The 24,646-nt window shown below is 57.6% G+C and overlaps 3 protein-coding genes and 1 long non-coding RNA gene across 6 annotated transcripts; all 4 read left to right on the top strand.

Annotated features, from left to right (window-relative positions):
- Positions 1-713: 713 nt before the first annotated feature.
- Positions 714-6,189, top strand: LOC137456851 (E3 ubiquitin ligase RNF121-like). Its single transcript, XM_068168519.1, has 4 exons — positions 714-873; positions 1,813-1,967; positions 3,281-3,388; positions 6,150-6,189. The coding sequence occupies exons 2-4, from the start codon at positions 1,813-1,815 to the stop codon at positions 6,151-6,153; spliced, it is 267 nt and encodes an 88-aa protein (XP_068024620.1). The 5' UTR covers positions 714-873; the 3' UTR covers positions 6,154-6,189.
- Positions 6,190-6,671: 482 nt separating this feature from the next.
- Positions 6,672-10,533, top strand: LOC137456849 (rho guanine nucleotide exchange factor 17-like). 3 transcript variants are annotated; one of them, XR_010991126.1, is made up of 6 exons: positions 6,672-7,105; positions 7,909-7,995; positions 8,408-8,475; positions 9,577-9,724; positions 10,082-10,166; positions 10,274-10,533. XR_010991126.1 is itself a non-coding variant. In XM_068168515.1 (6 exons), exons 2-6 carry the CDS (start codon positions 7,964-7,966, stop codon positions 10,274-10,276), a joined length of 366 nt encoding a protein of 121 aa, XP_068024616.1. In that variant the 5' UTR covers positions 6,672-7,105; positions 7,909-7,963; the 3' UTR covers positions 10,277-10,533. The 3 variants fall into 3 exon arrangements, 2 of the variants coding, with proteins under 2 accessions (XP_068024616.1, XP_068024617.1); XM_068168515.1 differs by having other exon boundaries at positions 8,408-8,502; positions 10,271-10,533; XM_068168516.1 differs by lacking the exon at positions 10,082-10,166 and having other exon boundaries at positions 8,408-8,502; positions 10,390-10,533.
- A 523-nt stretch (positions 10,534-11,056) lies between these two features.
- On the top strand, positions 11,057-12,167 carry LOC137456854 (uncharacterized). Its single transcript, XR_010991133.1, has 2 exons — positions 11,057-11,572; positions 12,006-12,167. It is a non-coding gene; the product is annotated as an uncharacterized lncRNA (long non-coding RNA).
- Positions 12,168-14,526: 2,359 nt separating this feature from the next.
- Positions 14,527-24,262, top strand: LOC137456869 (centrosomal protein of 131 kDa-like). The gene is made up of 10 exons (XM_068168548.1): positions 14,527-14,657; positions 14,840-15,021; positions 15,393-15,835; positions 16,414-16,542; positions 16,938-17,156; positions 17,297-17,529; positions 18,060-18,194; positions 19,549-19,626; positions 23,599-23,685; positions 24,056-24,262. Exons 1-8 carry the CDS (start codon positions 14,527-14,529, stop codon positions 19,571-19,573), a joined length of 1,497 nt encoding a protein of 498 aa, XP_068024649.1. The 3' UTR covers positions 19,574-19,626; positions 23,599-23,685; positions 24,056-24,262.
- Positions 24,263-24,646: the final 384 nt, after the last annotated feature.

Below are 24,646 nucleotides of genomic sequence, written 5' to 3'. Positions count from 1 at the left end.
GAGCGCTGGAGGAGGTCACCCAGTGCTTGAAGCTCCCCCCTGGAGAGGACAAACCCCACCCCTGGGGACTGCTGCCACAGGGGAGGCCTCAGCTGCCTTGGACTTGCTTTGACCTCCTCTGCTTGGAAATGTCCCAGGGAGGTTGGAGAAGAGGACCTCTGAGGGTCTCTTCCCACTTTGCCAAGTGGATTCTCCAGGCTGGAGGAGGCTTCACCTCCCTGGGGCTCTGGAGGACCAGGAGGAGGCTTCACCTCCCTGGGGCTCTGGACCAGCTGCTGGGTGGCATAGGTTGAACCATGCTCTTCACCTTGGAAGTCCTCACAGCTCAAAGCCACCACTGGTGGTGGTTGGGCCATGGCCTCTGGCAAGACCAAAGCCACCTGAGGACAGCCTCAGGTGGATCATCTTCTCTGCCTTTGTGGTGAGGAGGTTATGAAATTTATGACTATGAATTTATGAATTATGAAAAATATTATTTTATTAATTACCAAACTATTAATAACCGATTAATCACCAACTTATATACATGTTCTAGTGCACGTTCGTGAAATAGATTCCACAACTGGCTTAGTGTTATGATTAGAACGTAATTGAACTATCTAGAAACCCTTCCTATAAGGAAGGGTGCAGTTCTGCCGCTTGGCCACTAGATGGAGACTCGGCGGGACGCGGGCGGCTTCTGGCTCTACACAGCAATATTATAATCTGTCTATGCGTCAGCGCTTACTCTGCTAGACGCGGATCCTTTGAACCGAGTGCTAGTGGGTGGAAAGCACGTGGACGATATTCAATTCCCTTCAGACAACAGGGGTCGGCCCGTGGGGTCGGCCCTCAGGAGTCGGCTCGCACGGCAGGGCGGGACGACGGTGGCCGGTAGGTGGGCTCGAACGAGGGAAGCAGGCGAAGCTACGGGGGTCGGCCCAACCACGGCGAGTCTCAGGGCTGATGCAAACAGCCTCGGGGAGAGAATGCGGCTGCGTTAGGCGGCGGATTCTCTTTACCGAGCTTAAAGGAGTAACAGGACTCTCAGAGTGGTCCCGGTTCGATGCTAGGCATACGTGGACTCGGTTATCAATCGAGTCCCTTCTCCCCGGTAACTGGGCAGATCTTACCCTCGGGGGTCAGTCCAGTCCTCCGGTGGCACGATGGGCTCTCCCGGTCGGCACGGCTGGCTGCAGCAACGTTGAGCTCCTCAGGCTCAGCAAAGGTCCTCCCTCTGTGCTTCTTCACTACGCAGACGCTTCCAGCATGCGTGCATGTATAACAGAAGCTAATAACAATAAGCTCAATGGCGAAGGCTGCAGCTCGAGAGTTGCTCTCTCGAGCTAGCACAGAAACAAAGTAAATGAGGGGGCAACGTGTTCACCGACTGGGGTGATACTTATAGATCCCTCGAGGCTGGGCTTGACCAATGGGCACTCTCATAAGCAACTGGCTTCAGCCTATAGAAAGCGTGAAGCGAGGCTTATGCCCATACTTGGTGTCAGCAGGAGCGCTGCATGCGCTGGGTGCGTGCAAGCCTGGCTAATGCCTTGGCTTTTGTCTTCCTCCTGGAGGAGGGGGAACTTGCCCACATGCTGGGACAAGATTCAGTATCGGGGCATAATGTGCCTTCACCACAGCCTTCCTCTGGAGGGGTCTCCTCTGTGTTCTCCTTCCAGCTCTTTGCTTCCTTGGCCAAGCTTTGAGGCTGTCACCACCCAAACCTTCTTGGGTGTCCTGGTGCTCTTCCCAAGCTGTTGGAGGGTGGCAGGAGAAGGTCCAGCAGGAGGTGTCTGGGGTCTCCCAAACCCTTTCCTTCTGTCCCTGCAGATGGTGACCCTCTTCCAGATGTGGGTGGTGCCCCTCTACTTCACCATCAAGCTCAACTGGTGGAGGTTCCTGGTCATCTGGGTCCTCTTCTCAGCTGTCACAGCTTTTGTCACCTTCAGGGCAACCAGGAAACCTCTGGTACAGACAACCCCCAGGTGGGTACAGGGCTCCTGAGCCTCTGGAGGAGGGCAGCTCCTCACCCTCAAGGTTAACCCGGCTGGAGGACCTCTCTCCCCCACCTCCTCTGCCTTGAACTGTGGGGGTGTTGGACCACCTGCTGGTGGCCAGCCTGAGACCTGAGGGACCTGGAGAGCTACCCTTGGGGGGCTGGTGGCATCACCAAGGGCATTCCTGGCATGGAATCCAGGTGCTTGGGGCATCTGGAGATGCCAAGGTTTGGGGCTGGGAAGTGAAGGCCATGAGCAGCCCCTGGCAGCTGCAGGCCTGGGGCTTGAATGAGGAGCTTGAAGCTCTGATGGCCCTGGGAAGTGACCTGGCATGAGGGCACTGAGGCCAAGGGCTGAGACCTGCCCCTGGGGCACAGCAAGCCCAGGAAGGCTCCAGGCTGGGGGCAGAGGGGCTGGGAAGTGCCTGGGGGGAAAGGCCCTGGGGGGGTTGGTGGCAGAGGCTGGAGAGGAGCCAGGGGGTGCCCAGGTGGGCAAGGAGGGCAGCAGCAGCCTGGGCTGGAGCAGCAATGGGGTGGGCAGCAGGAGCAGGGCAGGGATTGTGCCCCTGGGCTGGGCACTGGGGAGCCCACAGCTGCAAGCCTGGGGGCAGGGTTGGGACCTCCCTGCCAGGAGGACCTTGAGGGCTGGAGCAGGACCAGAGAAGGGCAAGGAAGCTGGGGAGGGGTCTGGGGAAGGAGGAGAAGGCTGTGGAGAAGTTGTGAGGAGCAGCTGAGGGCCCTGGGGGGGTTGAGGCTGCAGCAGAGGAGGCTGAGGGGAGACCTTGTGGCTCTCTGCAGCTCCCTGAGAGCAGCTTGCAGCCAGCTGGGGCTCAAGGGCTGCTCCTGAGGGCTGGACCAAGAGGAGATGGCCTCAGGTTGTGGCAGGGCAGGTTGAGCTTGGCCCTGAGGAGCAATTTGTGCCCCTTGAGGGGTGCCCAGGCCTGTGGCAGCTGCCCAGGGCAGTGGTGGAGTCCCCATGGCTGGAGGGGTTGGGAAGCTGTGGTGCTGAGGGCCCTGTGGTGGTGGTGCTGGGGCAGTGCTGGGGCCATGCTTGGCCTCCATCACCTTCAAGGTGTTCTCCAACCCAGACCATTCCATGACTGTATGAAGCCTGTGACCTTCAGCTTGTCCTCCCGTCACCTCCATCCTCTACCTCAGTTGTCCCTCCTGGCTCCTTCCAGGACCTTCTGGAGCTGGTCTCCTTCAGGAGAAGCAGAAGCAGTTCTACTCTAGGGGGTGGGTGGTGAAATGGATTGTCTTCATGCTGGCTCCTGACCTCCTTGGGTTCCTTCTCCTCCTCAGGTTGGTCTACAAATGGTTCCTCCTGATCTACAAGATCAGCTATGCCACAGGCATCGTGGGCTACATGGCTGTGATGTTCACCCTCTTTGGCCTCAACTTGTTGTTCAGGTGAGGACATCTCAGGTGGCTTCCAGCTCCTAGGAGGGGCTGGGAGGTGGAGGACCTCAAGCAGGAGAAGATAGTGGCCATGGCTTCATGGCAATAGCCCCTGGCTTGGACAGCTGCTGGAGGAGGTCATTCTGGGCATGGCCTCTCCTCCCTGGGAGGGCCAGGGGGGAGGTATTAGGTCCTCAAGGGATGGTCTTCTGGCTGGAGCTGCTGCTCCTCCAGGCTTGATCTTCTCCTGGGTGGACCTGCTGCTCCTCAAGGCCTGATCTTCTCCTGGCTGGAGCTGCTGCTCCTCAAGGCCTGATCTTCTCCTGGCTGGAGCTGCTGCTCCTCAAGGCTTGATCTTCAACTGGCTGGAGCTGCTGCTCCTCAAGGCTTGATCTTCTCCTGGCCAGAGCTGCTGCTCCTCAAGGCCTGCTCTTCTCCTGGCTGGAGCTGCTGCTCCTCAAGGCTTGATCTTCTCCTGACTGGACCTGCTGCTCCTCAAGGCCTGCTCTTCTCCTGGCTGGAGCTGCTGCTCCTCAAGGCCTGCTCTTCTCCTGGCCAGAGCTGCTGCTCCTCAAGGCCTGCTCTTCTCCTGGCTGGAGCTGCTGCTCCTCAAGGCTTGATCTTCTCCTGACTGGACCTGCTGCTCCTCAAGGCCTGCTCTTCTCCTGGCCAGAGCTGCTGCTCCTCAAGGGTTAATCATCTCCTGGCTGGAGCTGCTGCTCCTCAAGGCTTGACATTCTCCTGGCTGGAGATGTTAGGGCCTCAAGGCTTGACCATCTCCTGGCTGGAGATGTTGGGGCCTCAAGGCTTGGGGCTTTAAGGGTTGACCTTCTCCTGGCTGGAGATGTTAGGGCCTCAAGGGAATTCTCCTCTGTCCCTTGGGACTCAGCTTTGGTCAGGCCACAGCCAGTGCAGAGGAGGGCAGGGAAGCTGGGGAAGGGCCTGGAGAACAAATCTGATGGGGATCGACTGAGGGAGCTGTGGATGGTTAGTTTGGAGAAGAGGAGGCAGAGGGGGAACCTCACTGCACTTCACAGCTCCCTGAAAGGACATTGTGGAGAGGCTGGGGGTGGTCTCTTCTCACAGGTAATGAAGTGATAGTAGGAAGAGGGAATGAATAGAATAGACTAGAATGGATTAGACTAGGCTAGACTAGACTAGAACTAACCAGGTTGGGAAATGACCTTTGAGATCATGAAGTCACCGTGTCCAGAGAAGGGCAAGAAAGCTGGTGAGGGGTTTGGAACACCAGCTCTATGAGGAGAATCTGAGGGAGCTGGGGTTGATTAGCTGAGAGAAGAGGAGGTTCAGAGGAGCCCCTTATTGCTGTCTAGAACTGCCCGAATTTGGGTTGTAACCAGGTGGGGGCTGGTGTCTCGTCCCAGGTAACCAGCACCAGGATAGCAGCATAAGAGCCAATCTCTGTCCTTCAGCATTGCCTTCCCCCAAAAAGTGAACCTTAGCACTACCTAAGCTATTGGGACCCACTCCTTCCCCTTCGAGTTCCCCAAGCCCAATGCCCTGCTCAGCTCGGAGAAGGCTTTGAGGATGCCAAGAAGAAGCTGGGTAAGAGCAGGGACCGGGGGAGTGGATGTGGCAGTGGGCTCAGCATCACAAGCCAGAATAGGCAAGGCCTCCATCCCTCCAGCACCATAGAGCACCAGCTCTATGAGGAGACTCTGAGGGTGCTGGGGTTGATTAGCCTGGAGAAGAGGAGGCTCAGAGGAAACCCTTATTGCTGTCTAGAACTGCCTGAAGGGAAGTTGTAAGCAAGTGGGCATTGGTGTCTTCTCCCAGGTAACCAGCACCAGGATAGCAGCACAGGAAGCAATCCCTGTCCTTCAGCATGGCCTTCCCCCTACAAGGGGGAGCTCAGCACCACCAAAGCTGATGGCAGCCAGTCCTTCCCCTTCCAGTTCCCCAAGCTCAGTCCCCGGTTCAGTTTTGAGCAAGCCTTTGAGGATGCCAAGAAGAAGCTGGGTAAGAGCAGGGACCGGGGGAGTGGATGTGGCAGTGGGCTCAGCATCACAAGCCAGGCTAGGCAGGCCTCCATCCATCTCACTTCCTCATTCTCCAAAGTTGTTTTTTTCCCAGCTTCCAGCAAAATCTGCCTGGACCCAGAGTTCCTCAAGGCCATCCCCACCATGAAGATGAGGAGCGGGATGCAGCTACTTGGTGCTGGTGCTTGGGTTCAAGCATCCTACAGGACCTGCAAGTCCCTTCCTGGAGGTGGTCAAGGCCAGGTTGGGTGAGGCCTTGAGCCACCTTAGAACCTCAACAGAGGAGAGATGTGGAGGTGGTGGAGCTGGTGCAGAGGAGGGCAGGGAAGCTGGGGAAGGGCCTGGAGAACTAATGTGATGGAGATGGACTGAGGGAGCTGTGGATGGTTAGTTTGGAGAAGAGGAGGAAGAGGGGGAACCTCACTGCTCTTCACAGCTCCCTGAAAGGACATTGTGGAGAGGCTGGGGGTGGTCTCTTCTCACAGGTGATGAAGTTATAGTATGAAGAGAAAATGAATAGAATAGAATAGAATGGTTTAGACTAGACTAGAACTAACCAGGTGGGAAAAGACCTTTCAGATCATGAAATCAACGTGTCCAGGGAAGGGCAAGAAAGCTGGTGAGGTGTTTGGAGCACCAGCCCTATGAGGAGAATCTGAGGGAGCTGGGGTTGATTAGCCTGGAGAAGAGGAGGCTCAGAGGAAACCCTTATTGCTGTCTGGAACTGCCCGAAGGGAGGTTGTAACCAAGTGGGCATTGGTGTCTTGTCCCAGGTAACCAGCACCAGGATAGCAGCACAAGAAGCAATCCCTGTCCTGCAGCATGGCCTTCCCCCTACAAGGTGGAGCTCAGCACCACCAAATCTGATGGCAGCCAGTCCTTCCCCTTCGAGTTCTCCAAGCCCAATGCCCTGCTCAGCTCAGAGCAAGCCTTTGAGGGTGCCAGGAAGAAGCTGGGTAAGAGCAGGGACCGGGGGAGTGGATGTGGCAGTAGGCTCAGCATCACAAGCCAGGCTAGGCAGGCCTCCATCCATCTCACTTCCTCATTCTCCAATGTGTTTTTTTTTTTCCCATCTTCCAGCAAAAACTGCCTGGACCCAGAGTTCCTCAAGGCCATCCCCACCATGAAGATGAGGAGCGGGATGCAGGCACTTGGTGCTGGTGTTGGGTTCAAGCATCCTACAGGACCTTTAAGTCCCTCCCAGGAGGTGGTCAAGGCCAGGTTGGCTGAGGCCTTGAGCCACCTTGACACCTCAATAGAGGAGAAATGTGGAGGTGGATCATCCAGTGCAGAGGAGGGTAAGGAGGCTGGGGAAGGGCCTGGAGAATAAATCTGATGAAGAGCAACTGAAGGAGCTGGGGGTGGTTAGTTTGGAGAAGAGGAGGCTGAGGGGAGACCTCTTTGCTCTCTGAGGGTCTTTTCCAAGCCAGATGGTTCTGTGATTCTGTCCCCCATTCCTTCCTCCTTCCTCCTCCTGCACAGATGAAGAGCTCCCCAGCTGCACGGAGGCCTCTGTGGAGACCACGAGCTCAGAGGAAGAGCCAGAAGCTGGCTTCATGCCCATCACTGGCCGCTCTGGGCAGAGCCGGCGCGGCGAGAGCCCTGCGGAGGGGCGAGCCCTGCGCCGCTCGAGCCGCGGCTCCTTCACCTGGGGCAGCCTGGAGGACCTCCTCAGCCTGGACCCTGAAGGCCATGAGAGCTCCATGTGGTTGGGCTGTGAGGATGGCTGGTGTGTATCCTGTGAGGACAGGCTGAGAGAGTTGGGGCTGTTGGGGCTGAGTCCAAGGGGCTCCAAGACACCTGGGGAGGGACTTTTTAGGGTGTCAGGGAGTGATAGGACTGGGAGGCTGGATCCAAGCTAGAGGAGGGGAGATTTAGATTAGACATTAGGAAGAAGTTCTTCCCCATGAGGGTGGTGAGAGAGTGGAACACGTTGCCCAGGGAGGTGGTGGAAGCCTCATGCCTGGAGGTTTTTAAGGCCAGGCTGGATGTGGCTGTGAGCAGCCTGCTCTGGTGTGAGGTGTCCCTGCCCAAGGCAGGGGGGATGGAACTGGCTGATCCTTGAGGTCCCTTCCAACCCTGACAATTCTGTGATTCTGTGAATGGGAGAGAGGCTGTGGGGAGACCTAAGAGTGACCTTACAGTATCTGAAGGCGGCTACAAGAAGGGTGGAGCGAGACTGCAAAGGCCTGCAGTGACAGGAGAAGAGGCAATGGCTTCAAACTGGAGCAGAGCAGATTTAGATTGGATGTTAGGAACAAGTTCTGCGCCATGAGGGTGGTGGAACACTGGAACAGGTTGCCCTGGGAGATGGTTGAGGTCCCATCCCTGGAGATATTCAAGGTGAGGCTGGACAGGGCCCTGGGCGACCTGAGCTACTTGAGGATGTCCCTGCTAACTGCAGAGGGGGTTGAACTGCATGACCTTTGGAGGTCCCTTCCATCCCAGACCATTCTATGACACTTAATATGGGGTAGAGCCCCTCCCCACCCCCATCCCATGTGAGCCTCCAGCTTTGCTCTTCTCCTGCAGCATCCACGTGTAGCAGTCCTCGGACAACATCCGTAACGGGGAGAGCAGCGTGAAGATGCAACACGCTGCTGCTGTCATGTGCATCTTGTAAGTGATGAGCAAGAAGCTCTTTTGGCTCTAGGATGTGCCTAGCAGGGTGCTTCGGGGTGGGGGGTGGGGGGGCAAGCAGGACTTTCACCCTGTTGATAGGGCAAGGGGCAAGGGATGTAAACTACAGCACAGGAGGCTGCACCTCAGGCCGAGGAGGAACTTCTTGATTGTGAGGGTGACAGAGCCCTGGAGCAGGCTGCCCGGAGAGGTTGTGGAGTCTCCTTCTCTGGAGACTTCCAAGCCCCATCTGGATGTGTTCCTGTGCAACCTGTGCTGGATTCTATGGTGCTGCTCTGGCAGGGGGGCTGGACTCGCTGATCTCCAGAGGCCCCTCCCAACCCCTAGCATCCTGTGGTCCTGTGATCCTGGGACTCTTCATCTGGTTGCCAACGAGTTCTTCTCCCTGCAGGTACCTGGATAACCAAGTTATTGTCTCCTTGGCCAATGGGGAGCCTGTTGTGTACCAATGGGAGGCAGGTGAGGCTGGTCTGGAGACATCCAAAGGTACTGGTGGGGTTAAAGGCAGCCCCAAAGGGATAGTTGTTGGGTGGGTGGCATGGGCAGCCCCTTGTTGAGAGATGCCTGAGGTGCTGGTGGCTTCCCTGCTTGCATAGTATCATAGAATCATACACTCCTATTGGGTTGGAAGAGACCTTAAAGGTCATCTAGATGCAAGCCCCTGCCATGGGCAGGGACACCTCCCACCAGCCAAGGTTGCTCGAGGCCTCATCCAACCTGGCCTTGAACACCTCCAGGGCTGGGGCAGGGAAGGGGCAGCAGGTTGAGGGAGGTGATGCTCCCCCTCTAGTCCAGTCTGGTGAGACCACACCTGGAGCACTGTGTCCACTTCCAGAGCCTCTATTCCAGGAAGGATCTGGAGGTGCTGGAGGGTGTCCAGAGAAGATCCACGAGGAGGAGCAGAGGGCTGGAGCTCCTCTTCTAAGAGGACAGCCTGAGGGAGTTGGGGCTGTGCAGTCTGGAGAAGAGAAGGCTCCGAGGAGACCTTCTTGTGGCCTTCCAGTATCTGAAGGAAAGCTGGGGAGGGACTTTTGAGGGTGTCAGGAAGTGGTAGGACAGGAGGGGATGAAGCAAAACTAGAAGTGGGTAGATTCAGATTGGATGTTAGGAAGAAGTTCTTCCCCAGGAGGGTGGTGAGAGCCTGGCACAGGTTGCCCAGGGAGGTGGCAGAAGCCTCATGCCTGGAGGTTTCTAAGGCCAGGCTGGAGATGGCTGTGAGCAGCCTGCTCTAGTGTGAGGTGTCCCTGGCCATGGCAGGGGGGATGGAACTGGCTGATCCTTGAGGTCCTTCCAACCCTGACAATTCTATGATTCTATGACATCCCTTGAAGGGTTCTGGAGACCCAAAACTGGAGTCAGGTGGAGGTGTGCCTCCTCCTTCTGGTCCCTGCCTACCAGCTTGCATCCCCTGGTGTCTTCAGCTCATGTCCCCTTTTGCTGAGGACCTGGAGGTGGACATCTCCGCCCCCCACAACATGGGATGGTCCTAATGGCTTGGTGAAGATGGAGATTTCTTTGGCAGACTTTTGACTACCAAGCCCACTCCCACCACCCTCACAGGCTGCTTCTGGGACCCCCAAAACTCCAAATGCCTGTCCCTGGGCTCCCCAGGGATCCTCATCACCAAGATGGTGGCAGTGGCCGGGAAGCTGTGGTGCGGCTGCCACAGCCAAGTCATCGTCCTCAGCACACCACCTTGGCACAAGAGGTACAGTGGGCAGCAGTGGGAGGTCTGGAGGGGTGGTGGTGACCATTAGTCTGTAGAAGAGAAGACTGAGAGGGGATTTGATAAATGGTTTTCAATACCTGAGGGCTGGGGGTCAAGAGGGAGGGGACAGGCTCTGCTCAGCTGCACCCTGGGATAGAGAGGGGCAATGGGTGTAAACTGCAGCACAGGAGGTTCCACCTCAACATGAGGCAGGACCTCCTTAACTGTGAGGGTCACACAGCCCTGGCACAGGCTGCCCAGAGAGGCTGTGGAGTCTCCTTCTCTGGAGTCTTCCAAGCCCCATCTGGATGTGTTCCTGTGTGACCTGTGCTGGATTCTATGGTGCTGCTCTGGCAGCGGGGCTGGACTCGACGATCTCCAGAGGTCCCTTCCAACCCCTGGCCTCCTGGGAGCCTGTGATCCTGTGTTTGTTGGCATTGTGGTGGGTTGAAAGTTCCCCCCCCACCCCCAACGCTAAATTTGCCAGAGCAGCTCAGTTGGAAGCAAATGAAAAAGCTGATCTTTATTTTCCCGTTTTCCACCCAGCAGTGATTTGTTGACGTTTGACTGCTTTCTGTTCAAGATCTGTGGGGAAATTTTAAAGGCACAGCCTGAAACCCCCCCAGCAGCCTCACTGGCATGGCTGTGCCTCTTGTCACCCCCAGCACACGCTCCAGGTGGGCCAGGACAGCGGGCGCGGCGTCACCTGCATGGTGAGCGCGGGCAGCGGCGTCTGGGTGGCACTGCAGAGCAGTGCCCAGGTCCGGCTCTACCACGCCACCAGCTACGAGCAGTTGGCGAAGCTGACATCACCCCTCCCGTGCACAAAATGCTGGCTGGTGAGTCCCCAGCTGGAGGCACAGCTCCTGTGGGTGCCCACTGCGGTCGTACCCATCAGGGTCTCCTGTGGATGCCCGTCGCGGTTGCCAGCGGGTTTTGGATGTGGTGCTTGGGGGCTGTGGTTTGAGGGGGTGAACTTTGTAGGAGTAGGGTTCTGGGTTGGACTTGGTTGATGCTCAGGGCCTCACTTCTGCTCCACCACTGTCCAGCGGCCGTGGCCATGATGCCATATTGCACCCCAGGCACTCCCAGACGTCTCTGGGCTTGGCTGTTGCCTCGCAAGGTTTTTCCTCTCTGGGTGCCTGCGCTCGGCTGGTGCCGAGTTGCCCGGCAGAGACCTTTGGGGGAAGGAAAGTCCTCTTTTGCTTGCTTGTGTCTCATCAGCCATTTGCTCTAAGAGCTGTCAGGCTTTTGAATGAGCTCCAGGCTTTTGAATGGTTTACTGTAGAGGAGTGGGCCACAGAGTTCCACCTCCAGCCTGCCCTGCTTTGGATGTCTGACCTGGCTGCCAAGTTGCAGAGACATGCAGAGCAGTTGCCTCAGATTGGAGGGAAGTTGAGTGAGGGCATCACTGACTGGCATGCAGTCAGCACGGCCCTGCTTCAACTCCCCCAGAATGCAAGCCTAAATGTGAGCAGGCAGGAAAGTCAGGGGAGCCAACTGCACAAAGCCCTCCTGGGAAAGACAGAGGCTTTGGGGAAGGCAAAAAGAGCACTGAAGAGGACAAAGGAGGCAAAGGAGCTGGAAGCTCAGCAAAAGAAGCAAGAGGAAGAGGAAGCTGATGGCATGAAGAAGGCAGCAGTGCTGCAGCAACAAGTGGCTTTGTGCCTGTGTGAGCAGCAGCTGTTGTTGATGCTCCTGCCTTTTTCACAGGAGCCACAAGAGGCTGGCATGGCACTGGCAGCGGCGTCTGGAGGAGAACCCTACTCTCACACCCTGCCTGGGGCTTGCTGGGGAGCGAGGGGAAATTCCTTGGAGCATCTTCCAGTGTGATTCCTCAGTCTTCAGGTGGGTTCAGAAGTCTGGTTGGCTTTTGCCTGTGTTAGTGAGAGAGTGGGAGTCTTTGCCGTGTCATTTGTGGCCAGGTGGAGTGGGAGCAAAGAAGCTGCCTGCTTCTCCTGATGAGGCCAAGGCAGTTCCTGTGAGGTAGAAAAGGTGTAGGGTCTAAGGGTCAGCAGATGCCATTTGGGGGTGTGCCTGGGTTGGTTTGTTTGGAGCCTCTGGACTTTCTTTCCTGGGCTTTAGCAAGCCAGTGGACAGTCATGGAAAATGGTCTTTCTTCCTCTCTGTGTGTCCCTTTCACCCTTTGTTTCCTCTGGAGGGCTTTCATGTCTCCACAGCTTGACAGTGTCCTGTCATGGCCGATGGCTGTGCATGGACATCTCCTGGGCTGGGTCTGCTGCCGTAGAACTAACTCTGGATTTTGCTTTGTCTCTCCCAGCCACTCGTGACAACACAACCAGATGTGCGTGGGCTTCTGCCTGGACATCTCCTGCTCTTTCACCACTGGGAACTGATGTCTATTTTTTATTTGTTGGCACTGATGTCATTTTGATTTGAGCTGACCACAGGTTGTCAGCCACAATAAACTATTTTACCCTGAGAGGAGGTGGCTGTGTGTTTCCATCGACATGCCAGGAGCCTAAACCAGTCCTGCTGCTGGAGACACCTGGGTATCCCCGGCAGGAAATCCAGCTCCTCTTCCCCTGCTCTCAGAATGAGGCTCAAGCTCTCCTTCTTCTGGCGTGGTTTGGTGCTGTTGTTCTGGTGGTGTGGTTTGGTTTTTTGGCTTTAGTGGTGTGGTTCTGGTGGTGTGGTTTGGCATTGTGGCTTGTGGAGAGGGTCCGGTGGAGTGGTTTGGTGGTGAGTTTTTTGTGTTGTGGTTCTTGTGGTGAGATTCTGGTGGTGTGGTTCTAGCCTAATGGTGTAGGTCTGGTGGTGTGGGAGTGGGAGGAGTGGCAGTGGTGGCTGTGGTGGTGGCAGAGCCCGCAGCAAGCTGCCCGTGTGCTGCTGCCGATCACCACGCAGAGGGTCCTGAGGTTCCTGCGGCACAGGACGGCCCGGCTGAGCCCCATGCCCTGTGGGAGCGGCAGAGATGAGCTGCAGCCTGAGGGCCAGGAGCGTGCCAGCAGCAGCCAGCACAAGCAGCGGGCCTGGGGCAGAGGCTCACACTGTCTTCGCTGCAGGGGGAAGACAGGACATCTCACACAGCAGATTTGCCCCCAGCAGGGCTGTATTCCCTAAGAAAAGGTAGAAAAGGGGTCAAAAAAAGCCATGAATTCCCAAGCCTAGTGGTTCAGCCACCTCTGCCAGGCACAGCCCTTGGACGTTCAACCACCTTTAGGCCCATGAGACGTCGTACATCAGGTGACATCCAGGAGGTCACCTCCACAATGTTCAGGCCTTTGAAGCCACCAGCAGTCTCCAAAGCCTTGATAAAAAAACACCCAAACCAACCAGATTTGGCATCAAGGAACACATCCGAGCTAGTGGCAATGGTCGAGGCTCTGCTTTCCTCTTCTGCAGCTGAGGAAACCCAGCTTGCACAAACCCGGTCACAGCAGTTCACCATTTCCTCTCCTAACCCCCAGCAAATGCTCCCTGGCCTCCCTTCCCCTTGACCTCCCTCCACCAGTGACACAACCTCCTTTAAAGCCAAGCCTGTCCTGGGCTACAGCCCTGGATTCTGCCCTTCTGCTCTGCTCTGCTCCGCTCTGCTGAGACCCCAGCTGCAGTGCTGGCTCCTGCTCTGGGGGTCTCGGCACAGGAGCTGCTGGAGCAGGGCTGGAGTAGGCCATGAAGGTGATCAGAGGCTGTTCAGTGGCAGCATTAGCCTCAGAAATCTCTTTGCCTTCCTGCAGCGCTTCCTACGTGCCCATACAGGGCAGTGGCTGCCCTGCAGCTCCAAAGGGAGACCTCCAGCTCCTTCCTTAGCAGCACCAGTGCCAAGAGCTGCAAAGTGCTCTCCATCAGGCCTGGATCTCCTCGGCTGTGACACCCCTGAGCTGGGATGAGTCAGTAACTGCTGCCACTTGTACAGGGACCTGTGGAGGCTGCTCCAGAGGAGAAGACAGGAATGAGTTGAGGACTACTGTGTGGACAGGCTGAGAGAGTTGGGTTGTTCAGGCTGGTGAAAGCTATGGGAAAAGGCTCCTGAGGAGCCCCCCCCCCAAAATGGCAGAACACCGACGGTGCAGGGCGTGCCGGAAGGGATGCCGAGGTGTGGGGGGATGCTCTGAGAGGCATCGGCAGGGCTCCAGGGACAGCGCAAAGGGCCGAGGAAGGAGCTGGGTTGAGCCACTGGCCTCTGCTGCTGGCCTCAGCCAGGGTCCTGCTGATGTCACAGCTGGGTTCCTGAATTGTGGCACCTTGGCAACCGTCTGTGTACTCGGTACCTGGCGGTGCTGAGTGTGCTAGGCGAGTGCGTTGGTGGTGTGCTTTGGTGGTTTGGTTCTTCTGGTGTGGTTCTGGGACTGTGGTTTTGGTTGTTTGGGTTTGGAGGAGTGGTTCTGGTCTTTGGGTTTGGTGGAGTGGTTTAGGTGGTGTGGGTCTGGTGGAGTGGTTTAGGTGGTGTGGGTCTGGTGGAGTGGTTTTGGTGGTGTGGGTTTGGTGGCTTTGGTGCTGTAGGTGTGGTGGTGAGTTGGTGGTGGTGTGTTTTTGGTGGAGTGGTTCAGGTGTTTGGGTTTGGTGGAGTGGTTGTGGAGGTGTGGTTTGGTGGAGTGGTTGTGGAGGTGTGGTTTGGTGGAGTGGTTGTGGAGGTGTGGTTTGGTGGAGAGGTCCTGGTGGAGTGGTTTGGTGGAGAGGTCCTGGTGGTGTGGTTTGGTGGAGTGGTTGTGGTTTGGTGGTGGTGGTGAGGTTTGTTCTGCGTGGGTCTGGTGGTGTGGGAGTGGGAGGAGTGGCAGTGGTGGCTGTGGTGGTGGCAGAGCCCACAGCAAGTTGCCCGTGTGCTGCTGCCGATCACCATGAAGAGGGTCCTGAGGTTCCTGCGGCGCAGGACGGCCCGGGTGAGCCCCATGCCCTGTGGGAGCGGCAGAGATGAGCTGCAGCCTGAGGGCCAGGAGCATGCCAGCAGCAGCCAGCACAAGCAGCGCAGGTAGTGGGGCTGGGGCAGAGGCAGGCAGGCGCTGGGTGGCAGCCTCCGGGGCTCTCGTCCTGCCCCGCGGCTTGTGGCTCCTCCTCCTCTGCAGGAGCTCCCTCTGGGCCGGGCGGGTGAGAAGGGTCTGTGAGCAGGGCCGTGGTCGGGCCTCCACGGGGCTGTGTTTTCTCTCTTGACAGCTGCAGAGCACGGGCTGTGGAGCCCCGGGAGCAGGGGAAGAGGGCAGAGGTTGCTCCGAGCTGGGCTCTGTGTGCAGCGGGAGCTGCTGGAGAGACGAAGGCTGCCCCTGCTGTGAGCGCAGCAGGCAGCGCTGTGCAGCCGCAAGGAGGCCGTGGGGACGAGGCTGTCAGATGCCCTCTCGGTAGGTTGCTGTGGAGCTGGGAGACCGGGAAGGGTGGTGTGGGGGTGCTGCTGATGCTGGGCAAAGATGCTCTGCTAGGCACGGTCCAAGGAGAGCAGGGTTCTGTAGACGCTGCTTCCTTTGGGGCTGGTTCCTGAGCACCTGGCGACATCTCCCTGGCACGTGGGACAGGTCTGTGTGCTGCAGGAAACCACATTCCCAAGCTGGAAACCAGCTGCGTGTTGGTAGGGGGCTGGCTGGGATCTCAAGGCTTTGCGGTGTGTGTGTCTGCTAAGGGTGCCTCTGGAAGCCAGGTGATTGGGAAGGCACTGGAGGCATCATGGGGCTGTCCAAGCTCACTCTGATTCCCAAACTACATGGTTTTCCTGTAGAGGAGTGCACCACAGAGCTCCACCCGCACCATGCCCAGCTGTGGATGTCTGAGCAGGCTGCCAAGTTGCAGAGACATGTAGAGCAGTTGTCTCAGATTGAAGAGAAGTTGAGTGAGAGCATCGTGGACAGGAATGCAGTCAGCAAGGGCCTGCTTCAACTCCATGGGGAGAATGTAAACATAAATGTGAGCAGGCTGGAAGGTGAGGTGAGCCAACTGCATAAAGCACTCCAGGAAAAGACAGAGGCTTTGGGGAAGGCAAAAAGAGCGCTGAAGAGGATGGCGAAGGAGCTGGAAGCTCAGCAAAAGAAGCAAGAGGAAGAGCAAGCTGATAGGATGAAGAAGGCAGCAGTGCTGCAGCACCAAGTGGCTCAGCTGAAAGAGGAGAACCTCTCCCTCCGCCAGCAGCTGAGCAACTTGCAGCAGGGTGGCCAAGAAGGCCAGGTGAGCGATGCCTGTGCGTGTGAGGCCGAGAGAGTAGATGAAGAGGAGAGGGGAGCACTGCCCAGATTTGTTGTGGGGGTGGTGGTGCTGCAGAAGGTTTGGGCCAGCCTTGAGACACACTGCTGCCTCTGTACGTGTGTGTCTGTGTATCTACTGTCAGCGCCCTGGGCTCATGCAGAGCATTTGACGCTGTCCCACACAACATCCTTGTCTGTAGAGTGAAGAGACCTGGCTTTCTAGGGGTGGCCCAGTGGGTGGGGAAGGAATTGTCTAGACAGACTGCAGAGCTGCGGTCAGTGGTTGGTGTCTGGGAGGCGCTGGTTATGCGCACTTGCAGCGCAGAGAGCCAGTGGCATCCTGGAGTGCACCAGGAGCAGTGTGGGCAGCAGCAGCGGGTGAAGGGGAAGGATTCTGCCAGCACAAATCAGACATGGAGCTGCTCAAGCAGCTCCAGGGGAGGACCACAAAGATGATTGGGGCTGCAGCTGTACCCCTGGGAGGACAGGCTGAGACAGTTCTTGATGTGCCTGGATGGAGACACCTTCATTAATAAGCAATGACATTTCTTGTTTCCCTAGAGAAGAGGGGGACAGCTGCCAGGACACCCTGAGCCTGCCCTCAGTCACCTGCAGCTAACAGAAACCTCCAGTGCTTCTGCCTGTGCCTGCAGTGACCTGAAAGAAGAGCTGAAGGAAGATAGGGACAAGGTATGCAAAGTCTCTGAGGGGCAAAGCAGTAGCCTGGGGGCAGCATCTGGGTGGGCAGGAGTGAGGCAGCTATGCTCTTTGGAGCCTCACTTCTGCTCCACCACTGTCCAGCGGCCGTGGCCATGATGCCATATTGCACCCCAGGCACTCCCAGGCGTCTCTGGGCTTGGCTGTTGCCTCACAAGGTTTTTCCTCTCCGGGTGCCTGCGCTCGGCTGGTGCCGAGTTGCCTGGCAGCAGCCTTTGGGGGAAGGAAAGTCCTCTTTTGCTTGCCTGTGTCTCATCAGCCATTTGCTCTAAGAGCTGTCAGGCTTCTGAATGGCCAAGAAGGACAGGTGAGTGACAGTAGGCATCAGACCCCTGTGCCTAAGGCAGGCTGCTTTTTCCCCACTTCAGATAGGCAAATTGACCATGGAGCTGCAGCTGGAGTCCCAGGCACGCCAGCAGCTCGCAGCCAGGAATCGGGAGCTGCAGTTGGAGTCCCAGGCATGCCAGCAGCTCGCAGCCAGGAATCAGGAGCTGCAAGGGCTGCTTGTGACTCTTGAAAGGAAGCAGTGTGAGCAGAAGGCACAGGCACGGAGAAGAGAGATGAAGCTTCTGAAGAAGATTGAGCAGGTGAGTTATGTTCCCGTGGGATGTGTGTGGCTGTGGCCCCGTCTGTGAGGTGTCTTCTCTTGGGCATCTGCTTTCTTGGGCAGCCTGGTGGCTTTGGTGCCATGGGGGGAAGCTGTAAAAGGCTACCTCTTCTCTTTTAGTTGGAGGCATCTGCAGGCAATGCCCTGAAACTGCTTGAAGCCTCCAGCTCCTTAAAGATTATAAAGCTGGAGCAGAAGAGTCAAGCTCTGGAGCAGGAGCTGGAGAGGGCCCGGAGAAGGCAGAAGGAGACCGAGCGGCAACTGGCCTTTGAGAAGACAGCTAAAGAGTCCTTTATGGAGTTTTATCAGATGAGCGACAAAACCATCAGGAGCCTGCAAGTGGATTTAGAACTGTAAGGGCAAATGTTTTCTCTTTGTGCCCACACAAGACACTGGGGACAGTTCTCTTGACAACCCCTGAGGTACCAGAGCTCCTCAGGCCCATCCGGGGGATGCTGTAGCCAGTTTCTTGTCAGCATTTGCTGTAGGCCTCTCGTCTTCCCACACGTAGGGTGGGAAAGAGGAGCTCCCTTTCTGCTGCTGCTGTCCTCCCTCTTGGGACAGACAGGCTGGAAAAGGCAGAGGGGACAGAAGAGGAGCCTGTGAGGCAAAACGTCCTCTCTCAGGTGCTGTGCTGACGGTGCATGGCCAGGCTGAGTATGCACTGGGAGGAGAGCAGGAGCCAGGGTCCTCTCCACCTTCTAGCAAAGGTCCCCCAAAGCCAGAGCACAGGTCACTCGGACGCCTGAGCAGGAAGACATGGTGGGGGGGGGGGGCTCAGAAGTCTCTGTTCATAAGTTTAAGAGCAAAATCTCCCACTTGGGGGACAGCTTTGTGCCTGTGTGAGCAGCAGCTGTTGTTGATGCTCCTGCCTTTTTCACAGGAGCCACAAGAGGCTGGCATGGCACTGGCAGCGGCGTCTGGAGGAGAACCCTACTCTCACACCCTGCCTGGGGCTTGCTGGGGAGCGAGGGGAAATTCCTTGGAGCATCTTCCAGTGTGATTCCTCAGTCTTCAGGTGGGTTCAGAAGTCTGGTTGGCTTTTGCCTGTGTTAGTGAAAGAGTGGGAGTCTTTGCCGTGTCGTTTGTGGCCAGGTGGAGTGGGAGCAAAGAAGCTGCCTGCTTCTCCTGATGAGGCCAAGGCAGTTCCTGTGAGGTAGAAAAGGTGTAGGGTCTAAGGGTCAGCAGATGCCATTTGGGAGTTGTGTGTGTTGTGGGCCCCCTTTGGGAACATCCCAGGTGTGGCCTGTGCAGTGGCATCCGGGCCGGCACCCAGCCTAAACCACCACACGTACCCAGCTCTTGGGACCATCGTCTCCTTTGCTAGGGTCAGCAGAGGCCCTCTGCACCCAAAACATTTGGGGTGTCACATCCAGGGTCTCTGGAGAAGCCACACCATCCAAACCCTTGAGGTGTCTCTGAAGCCAAGGCCTTTGGAGCATTTCTGCGCCCAGAGCTTTTGGGGGATCTCACACCTAGGGTCTCTGGGGCATGGTTTTACTCCATACTTTTGGGGTGTCTCACAGCCCTCAGGGTCTGTGGAGCAGATCCACATGCAGATTTTTGGGGTGTCTCACAGCCCTCAGGGTCTGTGGAGCAGATCCACATGCAGATTTTTGGGGTGTCTCACAGCCCTCAGGGTCTGTGGAGCAGATCCACATGCAGATTTTTGGGGTGTCTCACAGCCCTCAGGGTCTGTGGAGCATCTCACACGCAACACTTTTGGGGCATGTCTACATTCAGAGTCTTTGGAGCATCTCTGCGCCCCACACTTTTGGGGTGTCTTAGAGCCTGTGCTCTGGAGCATCTTCCCCCTAGGCTGCTCTGCCCTTGGGTGCTGCACTCAAGGTGGGTCTCCAAGCCTCAGCACCAAGACCCCGAGCCACCTGCTTCCCAAGGGCTGACAAACCATCCCCTCCCTCAGCCCCTCTCCATCCCGCTCCAGCACCCCGCGAATCCCCTGGCTAGGGGTCCGCATCCCGGCGCCGGGGTGCTGGGGCGGGAGGTGAATTCCTAGGGGAGCGCTCCGAGCCAAGGCGCCCGCGGAGAGCCGGAGGGCGTCGGGCCCGAGCCGTGTAGGGCTGTGAGCTCCGGGGCGGGCTGCTGACGCTGCCGAGGAGGAAAGCAGGCAGTGTCTGTACGCTCGGTGTCATGTACTTCCTAATCCTCCCGGATTCCTCCATCGGGCTGGAGAGGGAGCAGAGGGGGGAGCTGGAGGCCAGCCGGCCGCCTCCCGGACCTCGCAGCCGCCCCGAGCGAGCCAGCGACGGCCACTAGGTTGCTCCTCTCCGTCGTGCCGTCGTGTCACCACCCCCCACCCCGCCCCCCAAACCCTCATCTTGTCCTTCTGTCCCCCCTTCCTTCCCGGGTAGGACACGAGGAAACACGTCATCATGACGCTGCTGGACAGCCAGCAGTCCTACGTGGAGTCCTTGCGCACCTTGATGCAGGTAAGGTGGCAGGGCCGGGGGAGGTGACTCCCTCCCCTCCCCTTGCCTCCCCTCCCCCCGCCCCAAATGCCTCGTGGTGTGTAGCCCTCCCTTGCTTGGCCCCGTCCCCCCCAAGTCGCAGCCCTCAAGCTGTGGGTCCCCTGCCAGCACCGAGGTGGCACAGGAGTGGGTTGGGAAGGGGTGGCAGCGCGGGCTGGTGGGGGGCGGTGGGCATCAGGGTGGCAGTGGTGGCAGCAGTGGGGTGTAGGGGTCACATCTGTCCCCCCAAACGAAGCCTGGAACGTTCCTGGTGGGTTGTCACCTGGCAGGTGGTGTGTCCACAAGCCCCTTCCAGTGCTTGACGCCAGCCCCCTCCCAAAGCTCTCTTCGGCAACCTCATCTCCTGGTTGCTGATGACCCTGCCATGGTGGGAGACCCTTTACACCCCCAGTACCCATGCCCCCCCCCCATTCTCTGCTCAACTTTACCATCTTCAGCCATGGGCTGAGGCTTCTTCTCCAGTCCTGGGTTGTACATTGTTTTCACTAAGCTGGTTCCAAAGCTCCCCCTGGAGCAACCTGGCCCCAGGGCCCACCCCACGTTTGAGATGTTAATGAAGGTGTTTCAGGTTGATGGTGATCAGTGCCCTGGAGACTTAGGTCAGGCTTGGCTTAGGTGTGGGTTGTCTAACCACATGTCTGCAAGTGGAAACACCGAGAGGAGCAGAGCTCTGCTCTGCTCCCTAGAAAGCAGTGTCTGCAGGACATCTGCTGGGCATGGCCCTGAGGACCTCAATCCCAACACCCAGCCAGGCTTTTCCCATGGTGGACCCAGAGATGCTCTACCAGATGTTGTTGCAGGAGGGAAGGACCCTTTGAGGCTGCTCCTAGTGCAGATGTTGGCTTGGGGGTGCAAGAGGAGCCCAGCTCTGGGGCTTATCCAGGCAGGGTTTAGGGTCTGGTGGTGCCCCTGATGATCTTGGCGTGGGTGGAGGCTGTCCCTTGGGCTGTGCCCTCCTCTGAGGTGGGACAGGAGGCTGGTTGGAGGGGACAGCCGTGCTGGGGGTCAGTGGTTCCCCACTGGAGGGACTGGGTGGGCATGAATGGAGGCCATGGTGGGCATGAATGGAAGGCCCAAACCCTTGCCCATGGGATATGTCCTGGCACGGTGCAACCAGGGGGATCTGGCTTTCTGGGGAGAGAGTCACAGGGCTCCAGATGCCCCCAGCTCCCCATCTCAGCTGGCACCAGGTGCTTGGATCCATCATGGTGTGGCCTGGTGGCGCGTAGCATGGTGGCTACCGAGGGCAAGGACTACCTTGGAGCATGATCTTCCATCCAAGCCAGATGGTACATGAGCAAGCCCTGCCTGCTCTCCCTGTGTGCTGAGGTGGAAGCTGTCTCTGTGCTCTTCTTGCCCATCTGCTCCTTGCTCCCCTAGTTTCATAGTGGGTGGGATGTGTGGCACAGCCCAGCCCTTCTCCTGATGGAGGAGCTGGGCCACCATAGGGCAGGTGAAGTGGGTTAGGGGCCTCAGGAAGGGTTTGGCTCTTCTGACTTGGGTCTCCATGAGATATCTACCATCAGCTTGAGCAACCTCATCCTTGGGGTGGAGGTTTGCCAGCTTGGATGGAGATGTTTGAAGCCACTCCAGGTGGGTCCTGTCCTCACTGATCATCTCCATGATCCTTCCAGCATCCTTGAAGGGCACTGGCATCTCGTACAGGTCAGGCTGGGGAGGTGTCAAGGAGGTTCAGAAGACTTTCCCCATCCTGCATTCCTTGCAGATTGCTGAGGGCACCATCCCTGCCCTTCCCATGGGAAAGGGCTTTCCCAGCAGAGCTTCCCACCCAGCCTTGCAGAGGACCTGCTTTTCCTGCTAGCTCTGAGCCGTTGCCCAAGAGAGGCTGCTGGGTGAAGTGGTCCAGGGTTTGATCCACAGCATCTACCCTGCTGCTTCCAAACATCCTAAATCCCACCAGGAATGCACCAGATGTGGCCCCCAAGGTCGTGCTGCCATGACTTCCCAGCTGGGTCAGGCTGTGCTGAGGGCTCCAGAGCTGCACACAGCACTCCAGGTGAGGTCTCCCCGGAGCAGAGCAAAGTGGCAGAATCACCTCTCTGGCTCTGCTGCCACCGCTGCTTTGGATGCAGCCCAGGCTGCCCTTGGCCTTCTGTGCTGCAAGCTCACACTGCCTGCTCCTGGCCAGCTTCTCCCCCGCCAGCACCTCCAGGTCCTTTCCCTCAGGGCTGCTTTCTCTGCCCTCCTCCCCCAGTCTGTATTGCTAGTGAGGATTGTTCCAGCCCAGGGGCAGAGCCCTGCACTTGCTCTTGTGGAACCTCCTGAGGTTCACCTGGGCTTCACCTCTCCAGCCTGTCCAGGCCCCTCTGGATGCCATCCTGTCCCTCTGGTGGATCCACAGCCCCACTCAGCTTGGTGCCACCTGCACACTGCTGATGGTGCCTCAATCTCCCTCTCTCTGTCATTGCTAAAAAAATTGAAAGAGCACAGGTCCCAGTACAGACCCCTGAGGGACACCACTTGGCACTGATGATCTAAGTCCAACCCCTCTGCCATGGGCAGGGACATCTTCCAGTAGATCAGGCTCTGCAAAGCACCATCCAACCTCTCCTTGAACACTTGCAGTGATACATTGGAGGCATCCATGCAAGGTGATGATGATCTCTCAGGAGCTGGTGGCCCCTTGGGAGGTTACAAAGACCACGCTGGTGGTGGCCAAAGCTGCAAGGCTGGTTTCTTTGGCAAACCTCTCCTGCATGGAGCTGGTTTCCATCCCCAGCAGCCAGGGCAGCACAGTTGGGGCTTGCTTGGGGGTGCCATGGCATCGCTGATGGGGAGGAGTAACAGCAGGCACCAGGAGAGGTTAGAGGCTGCCCTGCTGGAGAGCAGCTCCATGGAGAAAGACCTTGGAGTGCTGGTGGGCAGCAAGTGCTGCAGGGGACAGCAATGTGCCCTTGTGGCCAAGAGAGCCAATGGGATCCTCGGGTGCAGCAAGAGAAGTGTGGCCAGCAGGGCCAGGGAGGTTCTTCTGCTCTTCTGCTCTGCCCTGGGGAGACCACAGCTGCAATCCTGTGTCCAGTTCTGGGCTCCCCAGTGCAAGAGAGACAGAGAGCTGATGGAGAGAATCCAACAGAGAGCCACAAGGGAACTTGAGCAGGGATGGATGGGTGTAAGAATGGAGAGATGGATGGATTGGTGGACAGAAGGATGGGTGGATGGATGGGTGGATGGATGGATGGATGGAAGGAAGGATGGACAGAAGAATGGAATGATGGATGGATGCATGGATGGATGCATGGATGGATAGACAAGATAGAAGAGTGGATGGGTTGGTGGGTGGATGGATGGATGGATGGATGGATGGATGGATGGATGGATGGACAGGTGGATGGATGCCAGAAGGATGTGGACAATATAAAATTCCCCAAGTGTGGGGGAAGACAAGATGAGTTTGGGAGCAGTCAGGGAAGAACCTAGAGGTACCCTGGGTTGGGGGTGGATAGGGAGGCTCCAGGTGAAACCTGTGGAAGTCCTACTGTGCCCATGCCTGATGTTGCCATGGCCTTGATGCTTCCCTGTGAGTGGAGCTCTGTGACTTTGCCTTTGTGGCCATGGCACCCATGTCCCCATCCTACTTCAGGCCAAAGCCACGCCTGGGGAAAGTGAGGCTGGGTTGCACTTCCAGTAGTGGCAGGGGCTGGGTACTAACCCCTTAGTGCCTCCTGCTGCTCTGCAGAAGGCAGTGGGTGGGAAGAAGGAGAGCTCCTTCTTCCTCTTCACCGACCTGCTGGTCTGCACCCCGCTGAAGCGCAAGGCGGGGTCCCTGCGCCGCAGCTCCATGAGCCTGTGAGTGCCACCTGGGGGAGGGAGGGCACCCACTAGCTCCTTAGGGTGGTCCTCACCGCTTGGGATGGACTTTGAAGGCGTTTGGGATGTGAGTGCAGCTCAGCCAAGCCTCCCTCTGCTTCCCAGGCACACGTCGGCCAGCGTGATCGACACCGCCAGCAAGGACAAACCGCTCCGGAAGCTGCCCCTGGAGGAAGTGGGACATTGTCAAAGGTCTGCCCCTGCCTGCTGGAGTGTCCCATCCCAGCATAAACCCAGTGCTCAGAGATCACCAACCCCAATGCCAGAGGAGGATTGGGGCAGCCTCTGAAGGATGCCTGGGGATGGATGAGGGCAGTGTCGTGTGGTGGCCATGACGCTGGCCCCTGGCACCCTTACCAGGATGTCCTCTGGGAGAGAGAGAACCTCTGAAAGGGCTGAAGGCCACGAGTGTGCACTCAGACCCCCAAGATCCCACCAGCCTGAAAGCCAAAGTGGGGTTGGACAGCTTCTGAAGGATGCAGGGGGATGGATGGGGTCATAACCAGGCATGTGGCTGGTTGTAGCCCATCCCTGACACCTGAAATGTTGTCCCCCTCCTCAGAGCGTGCATGATGTGATCAAGGACCAGATGGCTGCCATATATCGGGAGCTGGAGGAGAAGCAAACTCTGTCCTTCAGCATGACCTTCCCCCCAGTGAGGTGGAGCTCAGCACCACCAAATCTGATGGCACTGAGGCCATTGTCTTCGGGTTTCCCAAGCCTGATGCCCAGCTCCGCTCGGAGCAAGTCTTTGAGGGTGCCAGGGAGAAGCTGGGTAAGAGCAGGGACCGGGGGAGTGGATGTGGCAGTGGGCTCAGCATCACAAGCCAGGATAGGCAGGCCTCCATCCATCTCATTTCCTCATTCTCCAAAGTTGTTTTTTTTCCCATCTTCCAGCAAAAACTGCCTGGACCCAGAGTTCCTCAAGGCCATCCCCACCATGAAGATGAGGAGCGGGATGCAGGTACTTGGTGCTGATGCCTGGGTTCAAGCATCCTACAGGACCTGCAAGTCCCTCCTGGAGGTGGTCAAGGCCAGGATGGTAGAGGCCTTGAGCCACCTTAGAACCTCAATAGAGGAGAGATGTGGAGGTGCAGGAGCCAGTGCAGAGGAGGGCAGGGAAGCTGGGGAAGGGCCTGGTGAACTAATGTGA

This window comes from Melanerpes formicivorus, unplaced genomic scaffold (genome assembly GCF_026170545.1).
Source record: "Melanerpes formicivorus ecotype bairdi unplaced genomic scaffold, bMelFor1.0.p_v2 SCAF_141, whole genome shotgun sequence".
NCBI classification, from domain to species: Eukaryota; Metazoa; Chordata; class Aves; order Piciformes; family Picidae; genus Melanerpes; species Melanerpes formicivorus.
This window is presented reverse-complemented; position numbering and strand designations above follow the sequence as displayed.